This window comes from Dysidea avara, chromosome 7 (assembly GCF_963678975.1).
Source record: "Dysidea avara chromosome 7, odDysAvar1.4, whole genome shotgun sequence".
NCBI classification, from domain to species: domain Eukaryota; kingdom Metazoa; phylum Porifera; class Demospongiae; order Dictyoceratida; family Dysideidae; genus Dysidea; species Dysidea avara.
Genome location: NC_089278.1, coordinates 18483050 through 18509525, shown reverse-complemented (window position 1 = coordinate 18509525; position 26476 = coordinate 18483050). Strand labels below are relative to the sequence as shown.

The 26476-nt window shown below is 35.6% G+C and overlaps 2 protein-coding genes across 2 annotated transcripts in view; both read left to right on the top strand.

Annotated features, from left to right (window-relative positions):
- The window catches only part of LOC136259674 (uncharacterized), a 144433-nt gene extending 130028 nt beyond the window's left edge, over positions 1-14405 (top strand). Inside the window, exons 44-72 of the mRNA XM_066053176.1 lie at positions 3105-3257; positions 3309-3530; positions 3576-3719; positions 3852-4058; positions 4108-4377; positions 4476-4733; positions 4797-4907; positions 5011-5099; positions 6640-6797; positions 6846-6897; positions 6967-7026; positions 7080-7194; positions 7241-7399; positions 8169-8241; positions 8323-8413; positions 9973-10058; positions 10126-10267; positions 10315-10406; positions 10459-10567; positions 11599-11752; positions 11802-11868; positions 11919-11985; positions 12036-12121; positions 12175-12301; positions 12351-12392; positions 12455-12532; positions 12614-12659; positions 13772-13894; positions 13948-14405. Of these exons, the coding sequence (XP_065909248.1) occupies positions 3105-3257; positions 3309-3530; positions 3576-3719; positions 3852-4058; positions 4108-4377; positions 4476-4733; positions 4797-4907; positions 5011-5099; positions 6640-6797; positions 6846-6897; positions 6967-7026; positions 7080-7194; positions 7241-7399; positions 8169-8241; positions 8323-8413; positions 9973-10058; positions 10126-10267; positions 10315-10406; positions 10459-10567; positions 11599-11752; positions 11802-11868; positions 11919-11985; positions 12036-12121; positions 12175-12301; positions 12351-12392; positions 12455-12532; positions 12614-12659; positions 13772-13894; positions 13948-14183 (3617 nt within the window). The 3' untranslated portion in view covers positions 14184-14405. The remainder of the gene's footprint in view (positions 1-3104; positions 3258-3308; positions 3531-3575; positions 3720-3851; positions 4059-4107; positions 4378-4475; positions 4734-4796; positions 4908-5010; positions 5100-6639; positions 6798-6845; positions 6898-6966; positions 7027-7079; positions 7195-7240; positions 7400-8168; positions 8242-8322; positions 8414-9972; positions 10059-10125; positions 10268-10314; positions 10407-10458; positions 10568-11598; positions 11753-11801; positions 11869-11918; positions 11986-12035; positions 12122-12174; positions 12302-12350; positions 12393-12454; positions 12533-12613; positions 12660-13771; positions 13895-13947) is intronic.
- A 1016-nt stretch (positions 14406-15421) lies between these two features.
- The window catches only part of LOC136259673 (uncharacterized), a 32300-nt gene continuing 21245 nt past the window's right edge, over positions 15422-26476 (top strand). The window contains exons 1-5 of the mRNA XM_066053175.1: positions 15422-15564; positions 15627-15872; positions 21731-22141; positions 23826-23981; positions 24570-24767. Coding sequence (XP_065909247.1) covers positions 15629-15872; positions 21731-22141; positions 23826-23981; positions 24570-24767 — 1009 coding nt within the window. The 5' untranslated portion in view covers positions 15422-15564; positions 15627-15628. The remainder of the gene's footprint in view (positions 15565-15626; positions 15873-21730; positions 22142-23825; positions 23982-24569; positions 24768-26476) is intronic.

The following is a 26476-nucleotide window of genomic DNA, read 5'->3' as shown; positions in this document are numbered from 1 at the left end:
ACCCATCCTTGGTTCTCAGTTGCCATTCAACTATATATATATATATGTGTATCTAAGTTCAATATCAGTAATTGGACACACAACAACCAAGCAAACAAATGTAACTAAGTTATACATACAAAGGTTCAATATTTATATGTGGACAACCATACAAAGCACATACAACAATATATGCACTGGCACATATACTTAATGCATGATTTCAGGTGGGAGGGAGGGAAGAAAGTTTTCTGTCCATGAACACACCATGCACTATGGCATGATCTCATGATCTCAAACCTGTCGAGCCAGTTTATTACAATGAATCATTATGACATCATTACGTCTCATGTATCCTATAAGATTGGTTCAAGTTTCACCTGAAACAAATGCATTTATTTCAGTTTGTGGTGCTAGCACTGGGCTACTTTGCTAATGTACAATGTTGGTCTAATAAACCTTACAGTCATCTCCTGGATTCTGTGTTGCTGGATTTAATTACTTTACCAGAAAAACTAGTTTATCACTAAAGGATGCTGGCTTCATTTACTATGGTATGGTATGTAGGTTTACACTGTATCCATTCAATGCCCACACCAAGGAATGTTAACTTTAATTTATTGCGTTGTAATAAATTACATTAAAATGTTAGGGATGCAGGAGCTGACCAAAAGCTGTTCTCCACTCCTAGTGTTATTGATCACCATTCAGTAGCTGATTCACCCACTCTGGCACAGTCTGTTGATATTGAGTTGTGTCCATACCTTGTAGGACTTCAAATAACTGCTCAAAAGCATTATTTGTTGCCTTCTTGAAGTAATTACTATAGACTATCACCTATATATAAACTTAGTTATGTTTACACAAAGTAATTACAGTACAGCAAAGATTATCAAGACACATGATAGTGTGTTGTGTGGCCAAGAAAGCCGGTGACCACACCATGAGAATATTGACAGGAAGAAAGAAAACAGCTTTTTCATACATGCATAGCTCCATGGCCCCTTTTCCAAAGCACATCATTTTTGCATTATAGCTGTCCCCCAGGTAGGGTACACCACACAGCAAATTCAATTAAATTCACTACAGCCATTTGCGAGATATGGGCGTTCAAAATTTCATTTTAATTTCTTCATTTTTCTTCTTATGCCATATGGTGGCTTCGATTTCTTTTCGCTTACTTTGCAAAAATTGCTATAAAAAGGCAAACGTGCAACTCAATTGCCTTGATCTTTGGCACAAATAAGAGCGTGTAACGGTGGATTCATGTACCAAGTTTGTTGTATATCTGAGGAATATTCAAGGAGTTAAAGGTGTTTATTCACATTAAAAAAGATCAAACTTCTGTCACGGCTACAGAGTAAACCAAGTATAGAAGTAACTTGAAACTGATGTGTAGATACGTAGGCTGATCATCATAGCAGTGCCTTTTGATAGTTTGAATAGCAATAGAGTTACAGTGACAAAGTTATAAAGCAAAAACCAAGTAAGTATAAAATCGCAGGATCAAGATACTTTAATAGAGCGGTCACTGTGGGGTAAAAATGTGTGCAAAAATGTTTTAAAAAATACTTACCAGAGTTCAAACCAGGGACCTCCATATCTAACACCTGCATCCTAAACCACTGAACCACTGCTACCTTGGCTGATCACCTCCTTTTCTGCTTTATAAATGAAACTTCTAGTTGAAATCTACTTATAATCAAATGTTTGTAATTTCATAGATCTACCAATAGAAGTACTAGAATGTTCTAGAACATTCTATGTATGGTCTATTAGAAGTCCTCAAAAAAGTGTGCACTCTATTAGAGTATTACAATAATATTATCAAATATTGAATTAAATCATGCAATGAAATACATTTATAAGTCTGTCTTCAATGATCATCATTGTATCTACATGGAAAAGGAGACATGTGAGTAAAAACAAACCTCAAAGTCAGCCATAGGCTGGTTTTGTGGCCTTATAAAGTACTAAAAGAAGTGAAATCCACACAAAAACAGCCAAGCTGTGAAAAAATAGTGCAGCCTTAAAAAGTCTGGGTGAAAACAAAGATGGCGGCCAAGAAATGGCTGCAATGATGTTAATGTTAATAAATTTTAACAATGCATGGCTGCAATGATGTTAATGCTAATAAATTTTAACAATGCATGGCTGTATGTGTATTGTTAAAATTTATTAACATTAACATCATTGCAGACATTTCTTGGCTGCCACCTTTGATTTCACAACTTTTTTCACCCAGACTTTTTAAGGCCACACCATTTTTTCACAGCTTGGCTGTTTTTGTGTGGTGGTATATATACGTACACAGCTAATCAACCCTCAGATGCATTAAACTGTTTAATATTAGAGTACATGACCTCAGAGTAGTTGACTGCACCACTAGGTAGGATAATTGCTCTATTAGAGATCTTAGAAAGTGGAGGGACTATAACTATAAGTCCTCTCTAAAATATAGTAGAATACTCTAGCCTCCTGCCCCCATATACTTACAGATGCATCTGGCCATTTTATTAGAGTACTTAACTGCTGAATTGGAGTATCTCAATATTGAAAAGTGAATCTTCTCTACAATTAAAGTGGTTGGACAATGCTTTATGATTATTTGTAGTCTAGCCAGCCCCACCCACTTTATTGTGATGATTGTGTGGAAAAAGCTGTATAGTTTGATATTGCACTACTAGTCTCTTGCCACCCACCCACCACTGATAGGGGCAGCATTAAAGGTTAACAATGTGATCATACCATTAACACAAATAGCAAACATTAATTATGCTATTGTTCAAGTAATATTTCTGCTGGTATATTAATGCATTGTGTCACTGCCACAACTGTAATTGTTTTCAAACAAGCACAGTTTTCAGAGAGTTTTCATGGAAACCAATGCAATTCCCTATATCTGCCATTGAAACTTTACAAAAATGCACCTATTACGCTAGCATTATGCCCTTTGCCTTTACCAACCAACTTACAGTGCTAGTTTAATATAATATATAATCATGCAATTTAAAAGTCAGTGTTCACTAGGGGTGTGTCAATTTAGCAGACATAATTTGAAACATAATAGGATGAATTTGCATTTGAGTACTGAGGCTTAATTCAGTTTGCTAATTTGTATTTAGTGACAATTACAACAGTTGATGTGATAGTTAATGGAGAGTTACCATATTCAGTGAAGGAATCAGCTGGTTTAATCAACATAGACTTCAAGCTCAATACTGCAGCTTCTCAAGATATCATTATTTTGGTCACCATGCAAGATGGCTTGGCTACAGGTATGTAATGCTACTGATTAAAGCATAAAAATAGCTGTATTCTTTCAATAGCTGGATCAGACTATGGTCAAACTGGAGTATCATCACCACTAAACTATTCTGTTACCATCCCTAGTGGACAATTGTCTGTCTCATTTAGTGTGAATATTATTGATGACTCAGTACAAGAACAAAATGAAACATTTATTCTATCTATTGATCCACAACACAGTTACTTTCCAGTAACTATTAATGGTGACTATTCCTTTACTATTACCATCATTGATGATGAAGGTAATGATATACCGGTGTGTTGATTACATTTCATGTGTGCTATAGCAGAGTTAATTGTACAGTTCAGTCAAGGTATATTCAGTGGAACAGAAATATCTGGTTCCATTGTGTTGACTATTGATCTACTTGGAGGAATTGGAAGCAATAATGTTACTGTTTTTGTAAATACATCATCAGTGACTGCTATAGGTAGGCAAATAGTAAGATTTTCTAGATATCATGTTAGTTAGTGATTGGTATCTAGCACATACAGTTGTATCATGGAGTTTTACAAGAATCTAGCATTGTGAAACTTGTAGTATTTTTGTTACTTGTTGTTAGCTGGTGTTGATTATGATGCTACTCCACTGACTGCTACATTTAAAACTGGAGAGACCAGTGTCACTGTGACAATACCAGTGGTGGATGATAGAATGGTTAATGAAGTAGACGAGGAGTTTAATGTAAATTTGAGTATATCATCTGCTAGTGGTATGAGAGTAGTACTTGGTGATGTCAGTAGTGCAAGAGGAATAATAATTGATACCAGTAAGGAAGTGAATCATTGTGAAGCAGTTGCTTATTATGTATTATATAGCAAGACCACAAATCACCACTCATCCACTCAATAAACTTGTTGAAGTTAATAATGATTCTACACATGTTCAGTTTACATGCATGGCTGAGGGAGCATCATCTTATTTCTGGCAGAGAAAAGATGGTGTTATACCAACTGGTTCTTTAGGAATAAAGACCAATACCCTCATACTTGTTAGACTAGTACCACCTGATGCAGGTCAATACAGATGTGTGGCTGTCAATCAACATGGAAGAAATTTTACTGATCACGCTATGCTTACTATTGAAGGTATGGTTATGGCTTAAATCATTAAATTGTCATATTGATGAAAAAACACAAATTGTGCATCATGAATCAATGGTCACATAATTGTTTTCTTTTAACAGCTGATCCTGTAGCAACTATCACATCATCAGGAGAAAGGGCTAATCCAGGAGACCAAGTTACATTTACATGTTCAGCTACTGGTTTGGCGGCTAATACATTTGTATATGGCTGGTTATTGAATGGAGCTACAGTTGAAAGAGAGACTAGACAAAACCTTATTGTTACTGCTTCAATAAAAACTGCTGGAGACTATCAGTGTACTGCTAAGAATGTATATGGAGAATTTGGCAGATCTGAAGTGGCTACACTGAGTCTAAGTAAGATTGTAATAATGTATACTTCTATGCTTACAACACTGCATGCCTTATTTATTCCTTAAGATCAATTCTGTAGCCCAGTAACAGTGAACTATACTGGATTCAGTGTTACATGGAATGAAACACTTGTTGGTGTTACTGTAGAAGCACCATGTACTGGATCTGGATTAAATGGTAACATAATTACTATAAACTTACAGAACAAAAATAGAGGGATTTTGTTAAAATTCATAAGTAACATTATGTGTTTTCATCATCATAATGTTTGTACATCAAGGTACTGTACGGAGAAGATGCAAAGGTGAAGTTGAGTGGGAGGAAGTTGTTCATTGTTTCAGGGTACAGTTTACAGAGTTAGTTGAGGAGGTAAAAATTAAATAAAGCACACACACACATAATATTATATATAAACAAATGTAAGAAAAATTATATTTGAGTAGGGGTAATCTACCCCTGTAGTTATACTATTGGATATTTAATTCCTACTGTAGTCATATTCAGAGTATAGTCATGACCGAAGTAGGGATTACATGTCCACTACTATAGCTGCAGGTGTAGATGACCTCCCTTGTTTCATTGCATTTATTTCTATGATCCCTACTCAAATTAATTTTTTACACTTGTGTACACTTTTTGTAACATAATTTATGACCAGTGAATCAACACATACCGCATCAAAGGAAAGAATGGTTCTGCCAAGACATAGCTAAAAATCAATTGAGTGACTTAATGCACATCCCAACTATCAATTACCATCCATCCATTACACAGCATTACAAATGAAGAACAGTATAAGAAGCACCTCTGCAATCAATCCAGGCACAATGGAAATTTCAAATAAACATGCCCTAGTTACTGAGAAGTGAAGTGGCCATTCCACTTCATTGTCAGATATGTTCTACCCATTATATGGCAGTACAAATGAAGAACAATATGAGAAGCACCTATTCAATCAATTACAGTGGAACCTCAGTTATCCGGACCCCACTTATCCGGATTCTCAGTTAACCGAATTACGAAAATGACTGCTTTATCAGAGTAGTGACTGTTCTATTAGAGTAGTTGATAATACAGAATTTAAAAAAATGTTATTTATACTATTTTAAGGTTATTTATACACAGTTTTAGAGATATGGACTTTTCAGACTTATGGACCACCCCTGGTCCCAAGGAATTCGGATAACTGAGGTTTCACTGTAGGTCAAAACAGAAATTATGGATGATTCTCATGATAACCGGCTCCACTGAAATCATCACTTGTTACTGCAAATTAATGCCTATGTGGTAGTGGAGAGAGAAATGGGGCACAAAGGAAGACAAAAGTAAGTCCACGATGCATGCGCTGTAGCTGCTGCAGTTGGTGAAAAGGCACATCTTGGGCAGAAGTTACATCAAACAGTGAAGAAATCAAGAACGTAGCTGTAACCATACTCAGCTGGAGGCATCATTTAGTTGGTCAGAAGAGAAAGGGCAATAGAAAATTTCAGTTACAATCTATGTAAAGTTCACAGAAATATGGGAAGGGATTGAGATCACACTGTGGACATTTTTGGGCTTGATTATACCCAACCAATCTGCCATGACGAGAAAATGAAGATTGATTGATGTGATTTATTATTTTATACTCACAACGATCAGCACAATGCTGTTCCTCCTTGTTGGAGTGATACAAAAAAAACAACAACAAACTTAACATACATGCATGTAAGCAAGACAATAACAAACATTACATTACACACAAACAACACTGAATTACATTAATGACAAGAAATTGCTTTTGTCCCAAACCTACATGATCTCTATCTACCGAACCTTCATGAGGGTGATAATTTTGGCCCAAAATTTCATGATCCCTATTATACAGTACTACCGTATTGTATCATACATATCTGGAACTTTCATTTAGACTGCCAATATTACTACTTCATTAAATGAACTCAATGAGGAAGAAAGGATCGGTGCAGTTAACAATATTGCAACTATGCTCTCTGGCTTGACTTCATCAGAAGTTATTTTTGCAGAAGAAATTGGTCTAGCGGTTAATATTGTCTCTTCACTCAACAAGTAAGTTGGTCTGTTGATGTGTATGATTATAGTGAAACTGTTCTATAGTGTTACAGAGACAGTGGTTAATATGTTGCAGCCTGATGATGCATTCTTTGAAGTAAATCATAAATGTGATCATGCTTATAATACACAGTGTTGATTGTCAATATTGTTGTTTCTTTCCAAGGAAACAACTGAAATATTTGATAACCTTCTGAATGACAGCCACCAGCAAACCTGGCAACAAGTACTCTCATACCTTTTGCTTGTTCCATAAACTACTATTAATATTTTCTATAGACATCACCAGACACTAGCCAGGCTTTGGTTAACAGCACTGAACAGTTTGGAAGACTTTTGGGAGCAACGTTAAATAACAATACAACAGAAGCTATTAAAACTAAGCAAAACATTGGTGAGTAGCTATGTATGTACTTCATGTGTTCATTTATTCTTTGTAGTTGTCAAGGCTCAGCGTATATCATATGACAGCGTGCTAGCAGGAGAAGATTATGTGTTTCCTACTGAAAATGATGATTTGGGTAACTTTACTGGTGGAAGTGCTGAAATTATGTTTAGCAATAATGTTCTAAGAGATGTGTTGGATCAACTTCCTCCAAGTAAGGCTTCATACTGCAAATCATTATATGATTTCTTACGCACAGCTAGAAAAATGGATGTAACAACTTGATTGTTGTATGTGTTACCTAGCTTGTTATATTTGTCTATTTCCTACTACGTACAATGATATTTACTATTATAATATATATTTTACATCCTTTACGTAGAGAGAAGCACAGTAACTTCATGGCTGTTTTATACTAATTGGAAACCACATTTTAAAGCTCCAAGGATGTTACTTTTATATTTGTTTGTACTTGCCTTGCCCATTTCCAGTAAACTATCTTTATTACTGCTGGAAGCTTATCTGTTGCGTATAGTATTCCAGAGCTTAGTTTATGCAGTCATAGCACTTGCAGCATTTTTAGAGAATTTGTTGAGAAGTTTTTAATTTACCAAGATTGTTAATTTAGCACCAATACAACCTTTTATTGCTTACTAATACATAGACTGCATTCAATCCTTAATGCTCACTCATATTACTACAGATACATTCATAGTTAAAATGGATATGGTGTTTTGTCTATATAGCTGTCATGGTTCTCAAAGACAACAGGAGAAATCCAGTAAATATGTACTATATGACTACAAAGTTATACCTTAAAATACCAATACAAAGCCTGTATCATTGATTTGCCAAATAATATAATTTTGATCGCTATCTATTCATTTTTACAATTGATAAGGCATTGTAATTAACTATGATTTATATACATTTCATCACAGTCTTTTGAATTAATGTACTACACTACTTTTTATTGTCTATAGATACTACAGGATTTCCAATCACAAATACAATACTCAGAAATGGGATTTTGCAGTTGCCAAACCCCACTAACGAGTAAGTAAAATTTTTATACATTATCAGTTGCCAAAGAAGTGATCAACTGCTCAGAAATGATAGACAAGTTTTCTTTTACAGAGGTGTACCCAAATCTCCAATATTGTCAATACGAGCACCTGTCCCTTTAAACTCCAGTAGGAACAATTCTGTATCATTAATATTTGATGTGGTAAGTTTTATTAAACAGTGTACTTCATATTTATGTAGTAATCCTGTGTAGTTTTGTATGTAATGTAAACAAGTAATGAAATAATATGCTATTCATATAATATAATTTAAAGTTGTCACCATAATATTTGTACTAGGAAAATTCTTAAATGATATGATTGGCACATGCACAGGTGAAGTCGGCCAAAGAGTAGGGTGGCTGACTTTGGCAATAGAAATTGTACAATAGAGTTTGAAGCATATGGCAAGAGTAGGTACCATTATGGAGGTTCTGGGGAAAATCCCATAGGAAAAATTTCAGACTTTAGAAGTTCTGAAAGACTATTCTCTGTGTGTTTTTGCTGATAAATTAATTTTTAAGCTAACTGTTCTGTTATAGTAATTGACTGCTCTATTAGAGTATTTCATATTTTTGTTACAAGCCCAGTAAAAGTGGAGTGGGGTGGCCCCACCATTTCCACTACCTATGGATTGATGTCACAGTATATGTATATATGTTTATGCTGTTCCATTGTGGGAGTGTTTTGTGATATATAAAAATTATAAAGTTATGATTTAGATGATGGTAGGTAGACTGCAGAGCACAGAATTACTGGGGCAGAGAGTTTGTGTGTTCATGTTGGGAGACATTAGTCAGGGCCATACTATAGAGAATTTTGTGATTACTATGCTGTACTATAATTTCGGAAATTTTGAAGAGATGACCAATTTAGTTCATTTAAAAACTGTTTTTGTCTCTAACTTTTCAACCATTGTGCCATTCCATTTTCAAGGTCAGCTGGTGCCCGCCCCACCACACTAGTATAAGCACTCATGGTAGGCAGCTACTAGTATATGGAATACCATCTTTGTACTGAGAATTTCATATGTGCATTCACCACCCTTGGTGGGTTATGGTGGCTTGACGTTTTAATTTGTGATGTTAGGTAAATATGTATGCGCAGAGTGGCCAATATTAATTTTGTCTGCACTGTATGCAGACAATAACTAACTCAAACTGCACAGCAGACAAATATCAGCTAGTGTAACAAACACTTACTATACTATACCCTACTGGTTTTAAGCCTTAGCACTGTACAGGACTGATTTTGAGAGCCAAATGATACAAACAACTTATGGTGTTGATGTAGACCTGGAAGCAGTGGTGGTACACTAGTGGAAGGCCTTGTATGACTGGCCAAATACTTTCTGTGTTGAAGTTGCTGCATTTTAGCATTGTGAAGCAGTGCAGTCCTATGATTTTGTCTCTAATTTTTCAACCATTGTGCCCTTCCATTTTGAAGGTAAGCTGGTGCCTGCCCCACCACTCCGGTAAAAGTACTCATGGTAGGCAGCTACTAGTGTAGAGAATACTCTGAAAGGTGATATAGATGCATCTTTGTGCTAACAATTTTGTGGATTATGGTGGCTTGAAGTCTTAATTTGCAATGGTCTTCTTAGATCCAGTTACATAATAAATTTCTTATACTATAATGCTATTATAGATTATTTCTATTACATGGAATTACTAATATTTGAGAATATTTTGGTATGGTTGCATATTCTCTTTTATATATACAGGAAAGCAACTCAGAACAGTCAGATGCATCTAAAGTACAAAGTAGAACTTGTCAGTTTTATGATCACAACTTACTCGATGTTCAACTGTAAGTAAATCAAATATACACAAATTAATGGATAATAACATTGTTGTTGTTCATATAATACATGTAGCAATCAACCTGGTGGTTGGTCACAGGAAGGAGTACAATTAGATAAATATAATTCTAATGGCACAAGAGTAACTTGTATTACTACTCACCTAACTAGTTTTGCTGTGCTTGTTAGTGTAAGAAATGAACCAACATCATCAGAGGTATAGCAAATTGTGTGGTGTTTTGTGGACTAGTCATATTATTACAGTACTCACTTCGTCTAACATCATACATTGGATGTGCAATATCTCTTGTGTGCCTATGTCTTTCTATCATCTTACTGACATATATTGTAATTAGGTAAGTGGTGATAATATTTTGTTTAAATTCTTACTCTAAAATAATATTATAGGAAAAGAGATAAAATCAATCATCCATTTATACACCTAAATCTGTGTATTGCATTAGCTTTGGGTCTTGTAGTGTTCCTTGCTGGAATAGAAACTGCTACTGAATATCGGGTAAGTACTAAACATAATCAACAATTCATGTTAGAATTAGCGTGCAAAGTAACTTTTCAGACATATGCTGACACAATGTCAGGACAATATGAAATTTGAGCTGACAAAGTGATTTGCCTAACTTCATACCTCATATAGATTATGTTGTAATAGTTAAAAACCATTCAAAAATAGACTACAAAGGTACGGGTGTATGTATTTGCTATCAGGGGAAATTCTAGAAAATTTTCCAACTAGTTTCTAACTCAACAGCAGAAAAGCCCATTAGGGATGGAGCCATTCTGAGATATTTTAATTACATCTATTATAGCTAAATGTGAACAAAATTACCCTAATAAATTGTTTCACAGTTAAATCTTACCACTCTAACTCTATACAAAAAGATTTGATGCATAATTAAAGAGTTGCAGAAGTCATAATAGCCTCATCAATGATTATTTTAGAGGTGCTTAACACGTTATGGCTCAGGAGAATCAATTTTGCACAGAAAAGCAGTTTACGTAGTTTGATAACTAGAAGTTACTGTCTTTTTAGCCTCATTTTAGACTTAAATTTCGCTTGCTGTTTTAATTTTTTTTTGATTTAAAAAAGCTGACTGGTTTCCAGAAACCTGTGAAACCCCCTTAGAACCGTGCCTGCAGGCACGGTTCAATGAGGCTAAAAAGACAGTAACTTCTAGTTATCAAACTACGTAAACTGCTTTTCTGTGCAAAATTGATTCTCCTGAGCCATAACGTGTTAAGCACCTCTAAAATAATCATTGATGAGGCTATTATGACTTCTGCAACTCTTTAATTATGCATCAAATCTTTTTGTATAGAGTTAGAGTGGTAAGATTTAACTGTGAAACAATTTATTAGGGTACTTTTATTCACATTTATTCGTGCCTGCAGGCACGGTTCTAAAAACAGTGATTATTTGTCATAGCACTTCTTAAAAGTAAAGCTTTTATATTGTAAAATATGAGATATACGTACAGTTGAAATGTAAATGTACAACAGTGAGAACATTATGTGTTGCATTCCATGTAGACCTCCTGTATAGCTGTGGCAGTACTTCTACAATATTTCTTTACATCTGCATTTTGTTGGATGTTATGTGAAGGAATAATGTTGTACATGTTGTTGGTCACTGTGTTTGGTAATAAACTGAACCGTCGGCGTTTCTTCTTTCTCTTGGGATGGGGTAAGCAAGACTATTAATCAATACATCATGTTGAAATACTATTCATTAGGCCCAGCAATTCCAATAGTTGCAATATCAGCTGGAATAGCTCATAAACACTATGGGAATGATGATTAGTAAGTGTGAAGTATTACCAGCTAGGTGATAAAGTTTATATTATTTTTAGCTGCTGGATTACATCAGATGATGGAGCAATTTTAGCATTTATCATACCCATTGTGGCTATAATCTTAGTATGTTATCTAGAATATCTTATTTGCAACTATAGAATGTACATTTGCAGATAAATTGTGTTTTTCTTGTAATCACTTTGAGAGTTTTGTGTACAAGCCGACAGAATACAACGGGTGAAAATTCTGACACTGCAAAGTAATTTGTAAATCTTTATACATTTGTTTATTAGTTATATAACTATTATTCAGACACCTATTGAAAGCTACAATATTCCTCTTGCCGCTACTTGGAGTGACCTGGATAATTGGTATACTGGCTGTGAATGATGACACTGTAGTGTTTGCTTGGATATTTACAATTTTGAATTCTCTACAAGTAATAAAATTTTATACCCAATGTGAATTACAATAATGCTTATGTTTAGGGATTTTTCATTTTTGTATTCCATATTCTGAGGAATAAACAGGTGATTACAGATATATAGATTATGCATGTGTTTTGTACATTTTAATGTATGTGGCTTTATAGGTCATTAGAGAATTTGTGGAGTGTTACAACTTTTGGAGGACTAGTCCAGTATACAGTGTCTACAGCAGAATGCGTTCGGTAAAATTAATATATTAAGAGTCATTTGGTTACACTGTATTCTTATATTCACTGCAAGTACTTATGTATGTTATTTTACAGGGACGTGAAAGTACAAGTACCTTGGGAAGTACACTAAAGGAAAGAAGTACGTATGTAATACTATGTATAGCTGTGATATCAAAGTGCTGTCAAGTACTGTACTTTCCATACAGTACCAGATACTGTACTGTATGAGTCATAGAGTACAGTTTATACTAGTTAAAGCACTACGAGTGCAATATGGAAAAAATAGCATAAGAGAGGGCGAGTGACTAATATAGCATGAGGCGAAGCCTTATTCAGCTCTAGACTATGCCAGAGTACTATTTTTCATATTGCACAAAAGTGGCAGTCTTTAAACTCTCTTATATAAGTGCTTTCTCATCATATTTGTTCAGAGCATTCATTTTGTAGACTCAAACCACGTCAGTTTTCAACCATCAGACAATTGGTTAAGTGTCTATATAGTACGAGTGTGGTCATAAAACAAACAGATAGCACCATTTTGGCTACTTCTGGTGATTTAAATTGTTACACACATGATCATCAGTGCTGTATTTTCCTTTCATTACTTTATGGAAATAATAGCGCTCTAATTTATTTGATCTTCGCCCACACAAGTGCTTTATGGGCAAATACAGTACACTCAGTACAGTTACACAGTATAGTTATGTAAGAATGTCACAAAAACAACCTCATACACTTATACAGCACAAATGATCACATGCGTTACATTGTGAATTGCTAAAACTAGCCAGACTTATTTTACCAGTTTGTTCTATGACTATAAATAAACTATAGGAACACTCACTAATAGTCTGTTCACCAAAAATTGAAGTGGTTTGGGCACTCGAGATGAAGACAATCAAGTAAACCAAACAGAAAGTACAATAACACTTAAAGCATTAATTACTGCCAACGTGTTCTGCTCATGGTGTTGCATATGCGTTGTTCTCATTAGAGCCCACTGTTGCATGCTAATGTTTTGGGGACTTGCACAGCCTACACTTCAAAACCTTAACTGTGTTTAATAACTTAAACTTTATTTATACAATACTTGGCTTTACCTCATAAATGCCCTTCATGCTGCATTTTACACACACATGCATGGCAGTACTTTAACTATAATGTGCAATATGCATGTCATTCAGTTTATGACTGCAATTTTGTGATGCATGTAGTGTACTTTTACTATATATAAGCAAATTTGTTTTGTAGCCTCTCAAAGTAGTACTAGTGGCTTCATTTCTCGTGATAAGAAAATGTCAACTACTTCTATGGGAAGTAGTATTGCTGGTGGTGATTGCTTGAACATCAAAGAAGTGTCAGAAGTCCTACTAGGTACTGTACACTATGTGATGAATGCTCAATTATGCTAAAAATACACTTCACAGATGATGATGTGTTTGCACCAAGTTTGAAACCAATACATGAATCTATTACTGAAGTAGCAGTACATAGTGGTGAAGATAATGTAAAAGAATCATATAAACAGCAAGAAATAGAATTGGAGTCAAGGCTATATACTGGTGCTGATGAAATGGAATCAAATCAAAACATGGATAGCAACAAGAAGTGTGCTGGAAATAAGGCAAAGAAGCCACTCCCTTTACCTACTTCAAAAAAGTGACAAATTAAATTAAAGGTATAGCTAACCTTCATTCAAACAGGCAATAGGTGTAACAGTCAATTTGTTTTGCTGATTATCAAGATAGTTTAGTGGCTCTTCTTATTTTCTATATAGTGTACCTATGTATCATGTACTCATTTTTGCCTCTACATAATAATTTGCATACTGTACATGTACACACTTTAATTCAATATCATCAGCTAAATGCTAGTAGCTATCTGATACTATTTCACTGGATAATTATGACTTGTAAGTAACTGTCAGTATTGCAGTAGAAACTGAGTTACTGAGACATAATTATGATTACCACCTCTAAGTAAATTTGGTATACAGTCAGTGCAGCAATCATTTAATGAGTATAGCTATATAGCCATACAACACTAAATAGTCAATTCATTTGAACAAATTATTCCTACTGGACTGTTTTGCTTGTGAATAGAACTGCTACCACTAAAACACATCTTTCTATTGAAGCATCTGTTCATAAAATTCATCACTAGCTAGTTTTAAAAAAATTATAATACAAGAACACAAACAAAAGAAGCAATAGTCAAACATTACAGTTAGCTATAATAGCTAGCTAACTGCAAATATCTAGGTAGATCATAATTCATGATCAGCAAGGATAGACTACAAACTATCACTGTGAAAAAGGTGGGATATAAGATGGTATTTCCAGTGGCTTATTGAATACAAATAAGCCTTAATATAAACCCTGTATTATACTCATGTTATACTTTAATATAATACATACTATACTATTACATATATGGTTTCAGTTTATTTACCACATTTCCTGAAATAGCTTATATCTAGTATAATGTCCACACTATACCATCACATATATGGTTTCAGTATGTTTAACACATTAACTAAAGACTTACATGAGATTGTTAGTATAATACAGGTTATATCAAGCTTTTTTGTATTCAATAAGCCACTGGAAATACCATCTTATATCCCTCTTTTTTCACAGTGTATGTAGCTAGCACTGTAGCTGTCATAAGCAATCCAGGACCTAGCTATTTATCTTGCATCACATGAGTTTCAGCAGTTTTCGGTCACCTATAAAATAAAATGTTGGCTGATTTCCGGAGCTGTATCAGTGCCAAGGTTATAGACTTGATTTTCGCTGGATTAGACGATAACATTATGTTGCCATATATGGAGAAAAGCAAAAAAAATCATGTAAGGGACTTACTTGGCTATAAAATTATTTGATTATCAACAAGATAATGTTATGTAGTTCCAATTTATTTACGTCTGGCTGACTGGCGCTACTGACCCACCACAGCTAAAGTACCTATCTATATAAAGTGTATATTGACTGTCCTGTTTTAATCTCGGCCGCTGGGTGGCAGGAGCGAGTTGAGCCTTGAAGGTAGGCGGACTTTAAAGGTTATTAGCCGCATAGCTCGCTGAAACTCACTGTTGACTTTTCAGTCATGGCTATTAAGATTTCATCAGCATTTCCCATCCCACTGCTACCATTCACACTGCTAATTCTGGTGGTGGTTGACGGCACCATCATGTCTGAACAGGGCCAAACTCAGCGGAGCTGTCCTTTGGGACAATTCTGTCGTATTGGAACTAACTGCAGTGGTAATGTTAGTGGATGTGTTGAGACATGCCCTAGTGAGATGGAGAGAATGGTCCAAGGAAACTGGGGTACTGGAAACTGTGAAAGAAGTAAGTAGCTAGCTTATGCTAATTATAATTAAGTAGTTGTTACTATAAATGAATATAGCTATGTAGTTAGCTATACATATACCTGCTTTAATAACTTGCATATACGTTACTAACCATATGTAATCATACACATTAAGGAGTATAGGGATAAATCAAACCATTCAAATAGTCCATCTTTGTATGTTGTGGGAGCATGCAGATTCGATATTCTTTGAATGTATACTTTTGCAGCAATGGATTGTAAAACTATATGAAATATATATATATATATATATATATATATGACCCAGTCTGAGAAAACCGGTCTTATCGCCCATGTCAGCAGATTCAATTTTTCACCCACGACATGAAGCTACATGAATAAACCATCTAATTCCACAACAAAAATCAGCCAGACTTGAATGGTCTGGTTTTGCTGGCTGCTTTTCCCAAGTCCAGTGGTGATCCGTACGTGCGATGTGGGGCATTAATGGAGCTCTGGCCAGCCTGGGGATGACTATGTGGCTGTACAGCTGTGTGGTGTTGGATAAGTACCTCTGCTGTGAGTTTCCTTTCATTTTAGCCAATTTTGATACCTCAATGGCCCAAAACGTGGCCTAATTCATCCCTACGCCTTCCTTTTCAATTTTTGAATACAACCTTGCCCGCCTTCCAGGGTTCCCGCCTCCCACCCATTTTGCAGCTCGCCTGATACAGCCAACCTCGGTTTTAAACTATTAAAATGGTGGGAAACTTAGTTGTTGGCTACTTGCACAGTGGATGCTCTGGAAGGTAAGGAATTGGTATAAAACGTGTGAAAATTTGGTACACATAGCTTCAACCATTGACGAACTACAACTCACTAATTACTTAAAACTGACATTTCTCATTACTTTAAATAGGCGATAAGGCCAGTTTTCCCAGACTGGGTCACATATGGTCATTTTTTTTACAAAATAATGGGGCTCATATAATTTATATAAGAACTGTATCGCTGAAAAGATCAGCACAAATGTGGTAATTCCCTTTTCTGTGGAGATATATTTAATTGCTTTTGAATCAATACATATGTTTAGAATAAGAATCTTCTTTCCTTTAAATAAAATTATTTGTTTCATTAGCATGTAGAATACCGTATAGAGGGAAACTTTGGCGGGGATAAACTTTGGCAAATAGTAAACTAAATCGCATTTGGCGAAATAAAGTTTGGTGATTTCAAGTTCAATCTATAGCTATAAAGATGCTAATCTCAGGTGCTACGAGTAATTGGAGGGTTAAACTTTGGCGAATTTATAACAAATCGTCAAATTTGCCAAAGTTTTCCCCCTCCAAAGTTTCCCTCTATATGGTATTAGTTTTAGCCCTACATTTGAGTTAAATTAGGTAATAACTGTACAAGTAACAGTAAAAATTGCATGAGGCGAAGCCCAGTGCAATTTTGGCTGTTATGGGTACAATTATTCTCTACTGTAATTGCATGAAAATGTGTGTGATTACATAGCTACTAATCACATAGTGGCCAACCTTCATACTTTGTAGTGATCATCTATCCAGTTCTGTCTGTTCATTAACCACCTGATTAAAGGATATCTTAATCTGACTGGCTACTTATGATATCATAAGTTGTTGCACTTAAAAGGCTTCATTTGTCAGCTATTCTGATTGGCTATTCAAAATGTCAATGCTTGTTATACTTAAAAGGCTGCTATTGTCAGTCTATAGCTATTTGATAGGCTATTTATTGGGGTGTATCCATTCACCGGACTGGACTACAGTACTCACATAAAATTTGCTCAAACACATTCTTTCAACCACAAACACCTTTTTCAACCACTAAAAGTGATTACATAGAGTACACATGGGGTTACTGAGGCTCTCATTGTCATTAAAAAAAAGGAAAAAAAAAGATGCATGCAATACAGTCTATTCTTTTTTATAAGGGCTTTATTAATATGTTTGAAAAAGTGTTATAGTTTTGGTGGTCTATTTAATGGTATGACTTTAATAAATCCCTCTCATCGTACAGCTATGCGGAGAATTTATTTAAGGAATATTACGTAAGCAACACACTGTAAATCACTAAAGCCAGCCAAACTAATCCTACGAGTTCGTCCTATGGCTAGGAATAGATTGTATAGACACTTACTGATCGTCTGATCACGAATCTTTTTGAACATGACTCCACTAATACAGCATGATTGATCATGTGCATGACATTGTAAATCACTAAAACTAGCCAAACTAATCCTATTAGTTCATTATACAACTAGAAATAGATTAGTTAAACACTTACTGATATCCTGATCACCAAAAGTCGCAGCGATTTGAAAATTGTTCCAAGCCAGACAACCAGGAAGTACAATATAACAGTTAAAGCATCACCTATGTTTGTGTGTATGGAATCTAGCTGATCTCTCTACAAGGTGACTTGTTTCTAGCTGATTTATATACAGGGTAATTTGTTTGTAGCTGAACTCTCTACAGGGTGGTTTGCTTATGGTTGAACTTTTTAGGGTGGTTTCTTTGTTGTAGCTGATCTTTCTATGTGCTTTTTCTCAATTAAATCACTTGTAATATTGTGTAAAGACAGGAATATGTTTGGTTTTGGGAATGAACAAATCACCCAATTTGTAAGTAAATTGTTGTCTCACGCATTTTGAAACTACTACATGGTCTGATATAATTCAGTATATCTCCTAGATAAAAGAAGCTATGGTTGTGAAATTTCACAGCAAGAAGGCTTAATAGTTGCTTTATCAGAATATGTAAAAAAATAATTTTAAAAAAATCGCTGAAATTTTCAATTGGGAATTCCCACAAATTTTGCATGTGCCTAGATGTATGGTTTTCCAAAATAGGGTCACATTTGGTATGTAGACTCCCGTACCTGGCCAGCACTTCTGTAGCAAAATTTGGTTCCAATCAAATAAGGGATCACAGAGCTACATAGGTGTGAAAATTGTGTTTTCTTTCTTCCTGTCAATATACTCAGTGTGTCGTGCCGGCTTCTAGGGCCACACGACACACTACCATGTGTCTTGATTATACAGGTTACAGTACTGTGTTTCATTGATTTGTATGAATCCTCCTGCATATCCAGTAGAGCCTCTGGAACATCCTGATAATGTGACTGTATCTGGCATTTCTATGCAAGTATCAAGATAATCGCTGGTTTGATATTTGATATTCATGTCCAGCAGCTGAGGCTTAATGTACCATTTTCAAGACTTCCTTATCTTCCATTGCAAAGCATCTATAAAATGAAAATTGAACCCCAGTATGTGAAGATCTTAAACAGGACATGTACCCACATGCCTATGTGCCCACCTACATATCTTGTTTTTGCAGGCCCAAACATACTCAGAGAGACATAATGGGTTGGGCTTCTCAGTTTTCTTCTTTGATAAACTGAGTTTCTTACACTTTGGTCTGGAGTACCACAACATAAATTTTGTCATTCTCAAATGAAACAGCGACAAACTACCAGGACAACAGTTTTTTCCACTTTTACTATACACTCTACCCGTTGGACTAACATAAAAGTCCATCAAAGCATGATCAAACACTGGAAACCATACAACTGTGTGTTTAATGAAGCATGGAATAGAAACTAGTTAACCCTTCCCGTATTGATCCTTCCTTGACAACTTGGTCTCAGCACACCTTAACCTCGGCCTCAGGTTGATAACAATGATATCCTACTTGTGGTGGGATTCAATTATAACCTAATATAGATGTCAAATGAGTAATTTAAAAAACAATATACAGCAGTTCGTGTATACGTTTGTTGCTATATGCCAAGAAAGCCAGTGTGCCACACTATGAGTATATTAACAGAAAGAAAACAGCTTTTTTATGTATGCATAACTGCATGGCCCCTTCTGCAAAGCACACCACTTTTGCTTTAATTTGTTTTTAAACCAGGCGCAAGCCCACAGCCGGCCAAAGGCCGGCTGTGGGCGTGCGCCTGGTTTACTGAAATTGTTTTCGTAAAAGTGTGTGTGTGTACCTATCTATCTACCTATGTACCTATGTACCTATCTACCTATGTTTGTCCGTACGCACCCACGTGAGCAAAATCGTTTAATAACGGTAAAAGCAGCTTTTGTGTAAGAAGTAAAAGTGAAATGAAGTCTGTATTAAACTTCTGCACAGGTGAACTTTGCTCTGAGGTGGTTTCTTTTCGGCGGACTGAAATACGGGTGTGGTGACTTTCCTCAGACTACCTTCCCCTTGAGGTTTTCAGGCATTTAGCAACTGAAAAACAACGGTGCAGGCCTCGTACACTGCCAGGAATAGCCTATCGCTTCGAGTTGAAAGGGGGCGTATCCCTTACTTACGCGAACGAAAATGAAGAGCAGCTTTGAGGCTTTGTCGAGAGAATTTGTGGGAAAAAACACGTTAGTCACACTATAAAACAGTTTAGAAGATAGGTTTGTGCGTAATATGTTGGTAAAAGCGGTTTATTTAACAAACGCTTCCTTAGCAGTGCATAGCAACGTAATTGAACGAATTACGAATATTTCATGAATTACGAAATACGAGAAATAGCTAATTATATTATTGCACAAACCAAACTACCCTATTGTAAAGTTGTAATACATAGTTGGTTAATTCATAGTAGTATATACTGTCTATAGTTATTCCAGATGAGTTAGCTAGCTGCATGACGCCTGGTTTTTAGAAATAGCACAACATCAACTTGTTTTCTTTTCATCTTATATATGCTGTGTGGGGACCACAAGGACTTAGATTTCTTTTCGCACAGTTTGAAAAAATTGCAATATACGTAAATGTGTAATTCAGTTATCTCTATTTTGGCACAAATAAAGAGCATGAATTCATGTACCAAGTTTGCTGTGAATCTGATGAATATCCAAGGAGTATTGAGCATTTATGTACATAAAAAAGATCAAACTTTTGTCATGGCTACATTGTACTGAGTATGGGAATAACTTGAAAATTGGTGTGTGCATAGGCTTACCATCATAGCAGTGCCTTTTGATAGTTTGAATAGCAATAGAGTTACAGCTACAAGGTTATAAAGTAACGACTAAACAAGCATAGAATTGCAGGATCAAGATACTCTAATAGAGCAGTCACAGTGAGGTAAAAAAGATGCACAAAAATGTCAAAAAGCTTGCCAGAGTTCAACCCAGAGACCTCCATACCTAACACTTGCAAGCTTAACCAAACCACTGAACCGCTGCTATCTTGGCTGCTGATCACCTCACTTAATTTCTGCTTTATAAAGAAAATTCTAATTTAAATCAGCTTAATTTGTAATTTCAATAGAAGCAGTAGATTGTTCGAGAACATTCTATGTGTGTTCTATTAGAAGTCTTCAAAAATGTTCATTCTATACAATAGTTTTACCTAATATTAAAGTAAATCATGTACAATACATTTATAAGTCAGTCTTCATTAATCAAAAGAAGAAATGTGAGTAAAAACAAACCCCAAAGTCAGTCGTAGGCTGGTTTTTGGGCCTTATAAAGTACAAAAGAGCAAAAAAAAAGTGAAATCCACACAAAACAGCCAAGCTGTGAAGAAATGGTGCAGCCTTATAAGCCTGGGTGAAAAAAAGTTGTGAACTCAAAGGTGGTAGCCAAGAAATGGCAGAACTGATCTTAATGCTAATAAATTTTAATAATGGCCTTGTACATTGTTAAAGTTTATAATTATTAGCATTAACATCATTGCAGCCATTTCTTGGCCGCCACCTTTGATTTCACAACTTTTGTCACCCAGGATTCTTATATAAGGCTGTACCATTTTTTCATAGCTTGGCTGTTTTTGTGTGAATATGTGTGTGCATGTCCTGATTTGTATTATAGTGTGATATACAAATAATTTTATTGGATGTATGTATTTCATAGTACCAGATGGAACTCAATATTGGATGGATTCCACACTGTATGAACTGTTTATTCTACCTAATGTGACTGGAGAATTTAAGGATTTGCTGTTCATTCTGAGCAATGAGTTCCAAAGAAGTCATGTTAACAGTGATTATCTTGATGATGTCACATTTCACCTTTATCCATCTGATAATCCATACTTTTACTTTGGCAATGGAGATACTACTCATGTGGCATTTGAGGATGATTATGATTTGTATCTTCCTGATCTTATTGAATCATGTTCACTGTCATCAGCAACATCTGATCCTATTCCACTGGATGATTATGAGTTACAAGTAGCAGTTAGTGCACAAGGAACTGAGTTACTAAGATGTGATATAATAATTCATGTTGTTGATCAGTTACCATCTCCACTACCACTTCCAGGTAATACTAATGTTTAAGTTATATGCAGTCCCATCCCATGAATGCACAAAGATAGAATCCACCTGTAATAATCTTTACAGTTTAGATACACAGATGATCCCTACTAATAAAACAACATCATGGCACATTGAACACTATAGGTTTGTGGTGCATGATCGTCAGGGAAAAGTGAGGCTGGCTTTTGGCCATAAGTAGTAGCCATCCCAGAAGGCATATCCCATCCTTCCACCTGTGATTTACCATGATAAAGAGTTCCATAGGATCGATTTCCCACTGATCAATTGTGTCCAGTGGTTGTTAAGAATAAAGGGTGTATGAATTAGGGAGGAACTCTTGCCACCATAGAAGATCTAATTGGACTTCCTGGGATTATATCTACAAGCCTGAAGTGTGCAAATCTTGGTGCTCTCGCTATTAAAGAGCATGTAGCTAATTTCGGTTATGTAATGGTCTTGCAGGTTATTACATACGTAATGCGTAATTGCAGCTATATGTTTGTATGTTGTTGTGTGGGAGTAAAAGCCCAAGTAATGTTTCTTGGTTACAACTAAAGCAATAATAGAGGTCCTTTAACCACAATGAACATGTTTACAGTTTAAAATCGGAAGTCAGTTACAGCTTAGTCTACCTGGCAAATGAGCTAGGGATCACCTAACAAATCTGACAGTCTGTGCCTCTCATGGTAGGTCATTTCTAGTCCTTTTAAGGCAGCATATGCATGGACATATGAGTGGTGTTAACCACTTTGCATGTTAATATGTTTCACGATGAAACGGTATTGGTTAGGTAAAACTAAGCCCAAACAAACCTTCAGACCGATTCGGAACACTTTCAACAAGTTGCTGTGTAAACTTTTTAAAAAATTATTAAATGGAATTTTCTAGTGACTGACTGACTGACTGACTGACTGACTGACTGACTGACTGACTGACTGACTGACTGACTGACTGACTGACTGACTGACTGACTGACTGACTGACTGACTGACTGACTGACTGACTGACTGACTGACTGACTGACTGACTGACTGACTGACTGACTGACTGACTGACTGACTGACTGACTGAGTAACTGACTGACTGATGCCTTCAGACAAGCATAACTTGATAACGGCTAAGGCTATGGGCTTTGTTTTTTACTATTCAATGTTGTTTCAGCCAGGCACTTGCCTTTTGGCATACCACAGTATGTACAATGCATTCTTCACGGACTTACCAGTGTTCTCCTTTGCATCCCATTCATCTTTGCTGACAGTGAAAGGTGTCAATTTGGTGGTAGCGCATGATGGCTTTCCTTCGTAATGGAAATTGTCTATAGTTTTTGTAGTGGCTACTTTGATTGCAGAGGTGCTTTTCGAACAGTTCTTGATTTGTGATGCTGTGTAACAGATTGAACATAGCTGTCAACAAAGCATAGTGGATACTTCATTTTTCAGATAATAATTGATAGCTGGGTGCGTGGCGCTACTTCTTTCTTTAATGCAGTATGCATGGGTTCACCAGTCATAGTTAGCAAACATTATGGTATCTAGGGATATAACACTTCTTATTGTTTTACTGTAACACAATATCATGCACTACTCCTATCAATGTGCTGTGGTCCCTTCTCTAGTTGAAAATTTCAATTATTTATGTACTTGTTGCATAGAACGTTTCTTGTTAATTGCTAATAATTCTTCTGATAGTAACAAAAGTGGAGTTCGGTTCTTCTACCTTATTAGTATCAGAGTCAAGTGGTTCACTGGTTGTTCCTCTAGTATTATCAGGACAAGCTCAATCTCAATCATTCAGTGTTATTGTCATTCCTGAAGGTAACAATTCATTTCCGTCTTCTGCTACAGGTAATGTTTATCATTTGTGTTAGTCACCAATTACAATGCATTTTAAGTATATATATTCAGTGAACACAATACAATCTGGTAAATCATTGATGTAAACCAGAAAAATAAGGGACCAAAAGCTAACATGGTACTAGGCAACGAGGTTGTTACTAAGTGAAAGGTATCGGTTACTATGGTAGCAGTAAGTATCAAGTCAGACATGCCAAACTGGTAAAACAACTAATCACCATCAAAAAAATTTAGCCAATCAGATGCATATATCAAATGTACAAGTGATATACTAGTTCTATTGGCTAGTTTGCTGTAGTACTGTATATCAAAAATATACAACAAGCTGGTATTGGAGTTTTTGTACAGGATACAATATAGGTGTTGTATTAATATATGTGCATAAATGTTCATACATACGTATGCGATATTCTATTTTATATATACAACAATTTTGTATTTATAAGAAGCATATAATCACACATGATTTAGTAGATAGATAATACTTGATTGATTTATTAAAGCCAGCAAAATCATTCTCAGAAGTTAATGACTTTCATAATCAAAACTAACATTTATTTGATATTTGATTATTTTTAGCTGGATCAGATTTCACTCCTGGTCGATACAATGCTACCTTCACAAGTGGAGCTACTACAGCCACAGCTAGTATTCCAATAGTAGCTGATGATATTGATGAACCAACTGAACAGTTTAGTATTACACTATACATTGATGGTGCTGGATATGGTATAGGCCTGCAGAAAGGCACTATAACTACCACAGTAGTCACTATTGGTACGTACTTTCATACATAAATTAAATTTTATTGTTACACAGTTGTTGATAAACTATTGTAGGTCTCACATACTTTTATAACCCAGTGAAGCCACTTCAAGAAGTTTACTGGAATTGCATGGTAGTTATTGCCTGGGAAATAACTACCGTACACTCCACTAAGATATTTAATTGTCACCTTTGACAAATGCCAAATGAAATTGCACCAAATGAAATTGCACCAAATGCACAACAACACAGCCCAATACAGGTCTCTCCTCTACTGTTAATAACCAAAATTCAGCATCAATACAACATATTTATGCAAATCATGTATAAACTGTGAAGCCATATACATCACTTCAGTTTCAATTATGTTTCACCTGTATACAATGTTCCAAATGAAGATGTGCCTCTGTGATCAATCCAGCTAGACTATGGAAATTAAAGCACTGAAGCAATTGATGCATTGATACCGCAAATCAACACCTATGCAGGACACAAAGGAGGACAAAGGTAATGTGTGCATTGTAGCTACTGCAGTTGACAAAAAGGCACCGGAGCAATATTTACCAGTGAAGACATCAAGCCTGTAGCCTTAATCATAGTTGAGTTATACTTGGCTGGAGGCATTGGTTAGTCATACAGCGACCAAGTTATAAAGCAAAAACCAAACAAATGTAAAATTGCGGGATCAAGATACTCTAATAGAGCTGTCACCATGGGTAAAAAGGCGTACAAAAAATGTCGAAAAAACCTTACCAGAGTTCGAACCAGGAACCTCCATACCTAATACCATAACCACTGAACCACTGCTACCTTGGCTGATCACCTCACTTAATTTCTGCTTTATATATGAAATTTCTAGTTTAAGTAATCGAACATTTGTAATTTTTCATAGATCTACCGGTGCTGGTCACTATAAAGTGCTAATAACAACAACAATAGAAGTACTAGATTGTTCTAGAACATTCTATATATGTTCTATTAGAAGCCCTCAAAATGTGCACTCTATTAGAGTATTACAACAAATATTGAATTAAATCATGCAATGTAATACATTTATAAGTCTGTCTTCAATAATCATCATTGTGTCTGCATAGAAAAGAAGAAATGTGAGTAAAAACAAAAAACTCAAAGTCAGCCATAGGCTGGTTTTGGTGCATTATAAAGTACAAAAAGAAGTGAAATCCACACAAAAATAGCCAAGCTGTGAAAAAATGGTGTGGCCTTAAAAAGTCTGGGTGAAAAATGTTTTGAAATCAAAGGTGGTGGCCACAAAATGGCTGTAATGATGTTAATGCTAAAACAATTTAATAATGGTTGTATGCATTGTTAAAAATTACTTAGCATTAACATCATTGCAGCCATTTCTTGGCTGCCACCTTTGACTTATTTCACCCAGGCTGCAATATTTTTTCACAACTTGGTTGTTGTTGTGTGGATATATATATCTAGACTAAACAAGTTGATACTGAAATTTGATTGGCTGAAAACGTGGTCTCAGTACCACACCCATGTCCAATAGAGACCACGCTCTGAGGTGATATAAAAAGCATGATAATTATGCGCCTGTAACATTGGCAAGCCACGGGCATTTAAATGGCTAGTAACAGCCCTACTGAACTAGGGGGAGGTGTAATGGGGTTGTTTGTACTAATCAACACTACATTTCTTGTTTACAAGCAGCTGTCAAGGCACAGCAACAGTAACAATGAGTTGTAGTCCAG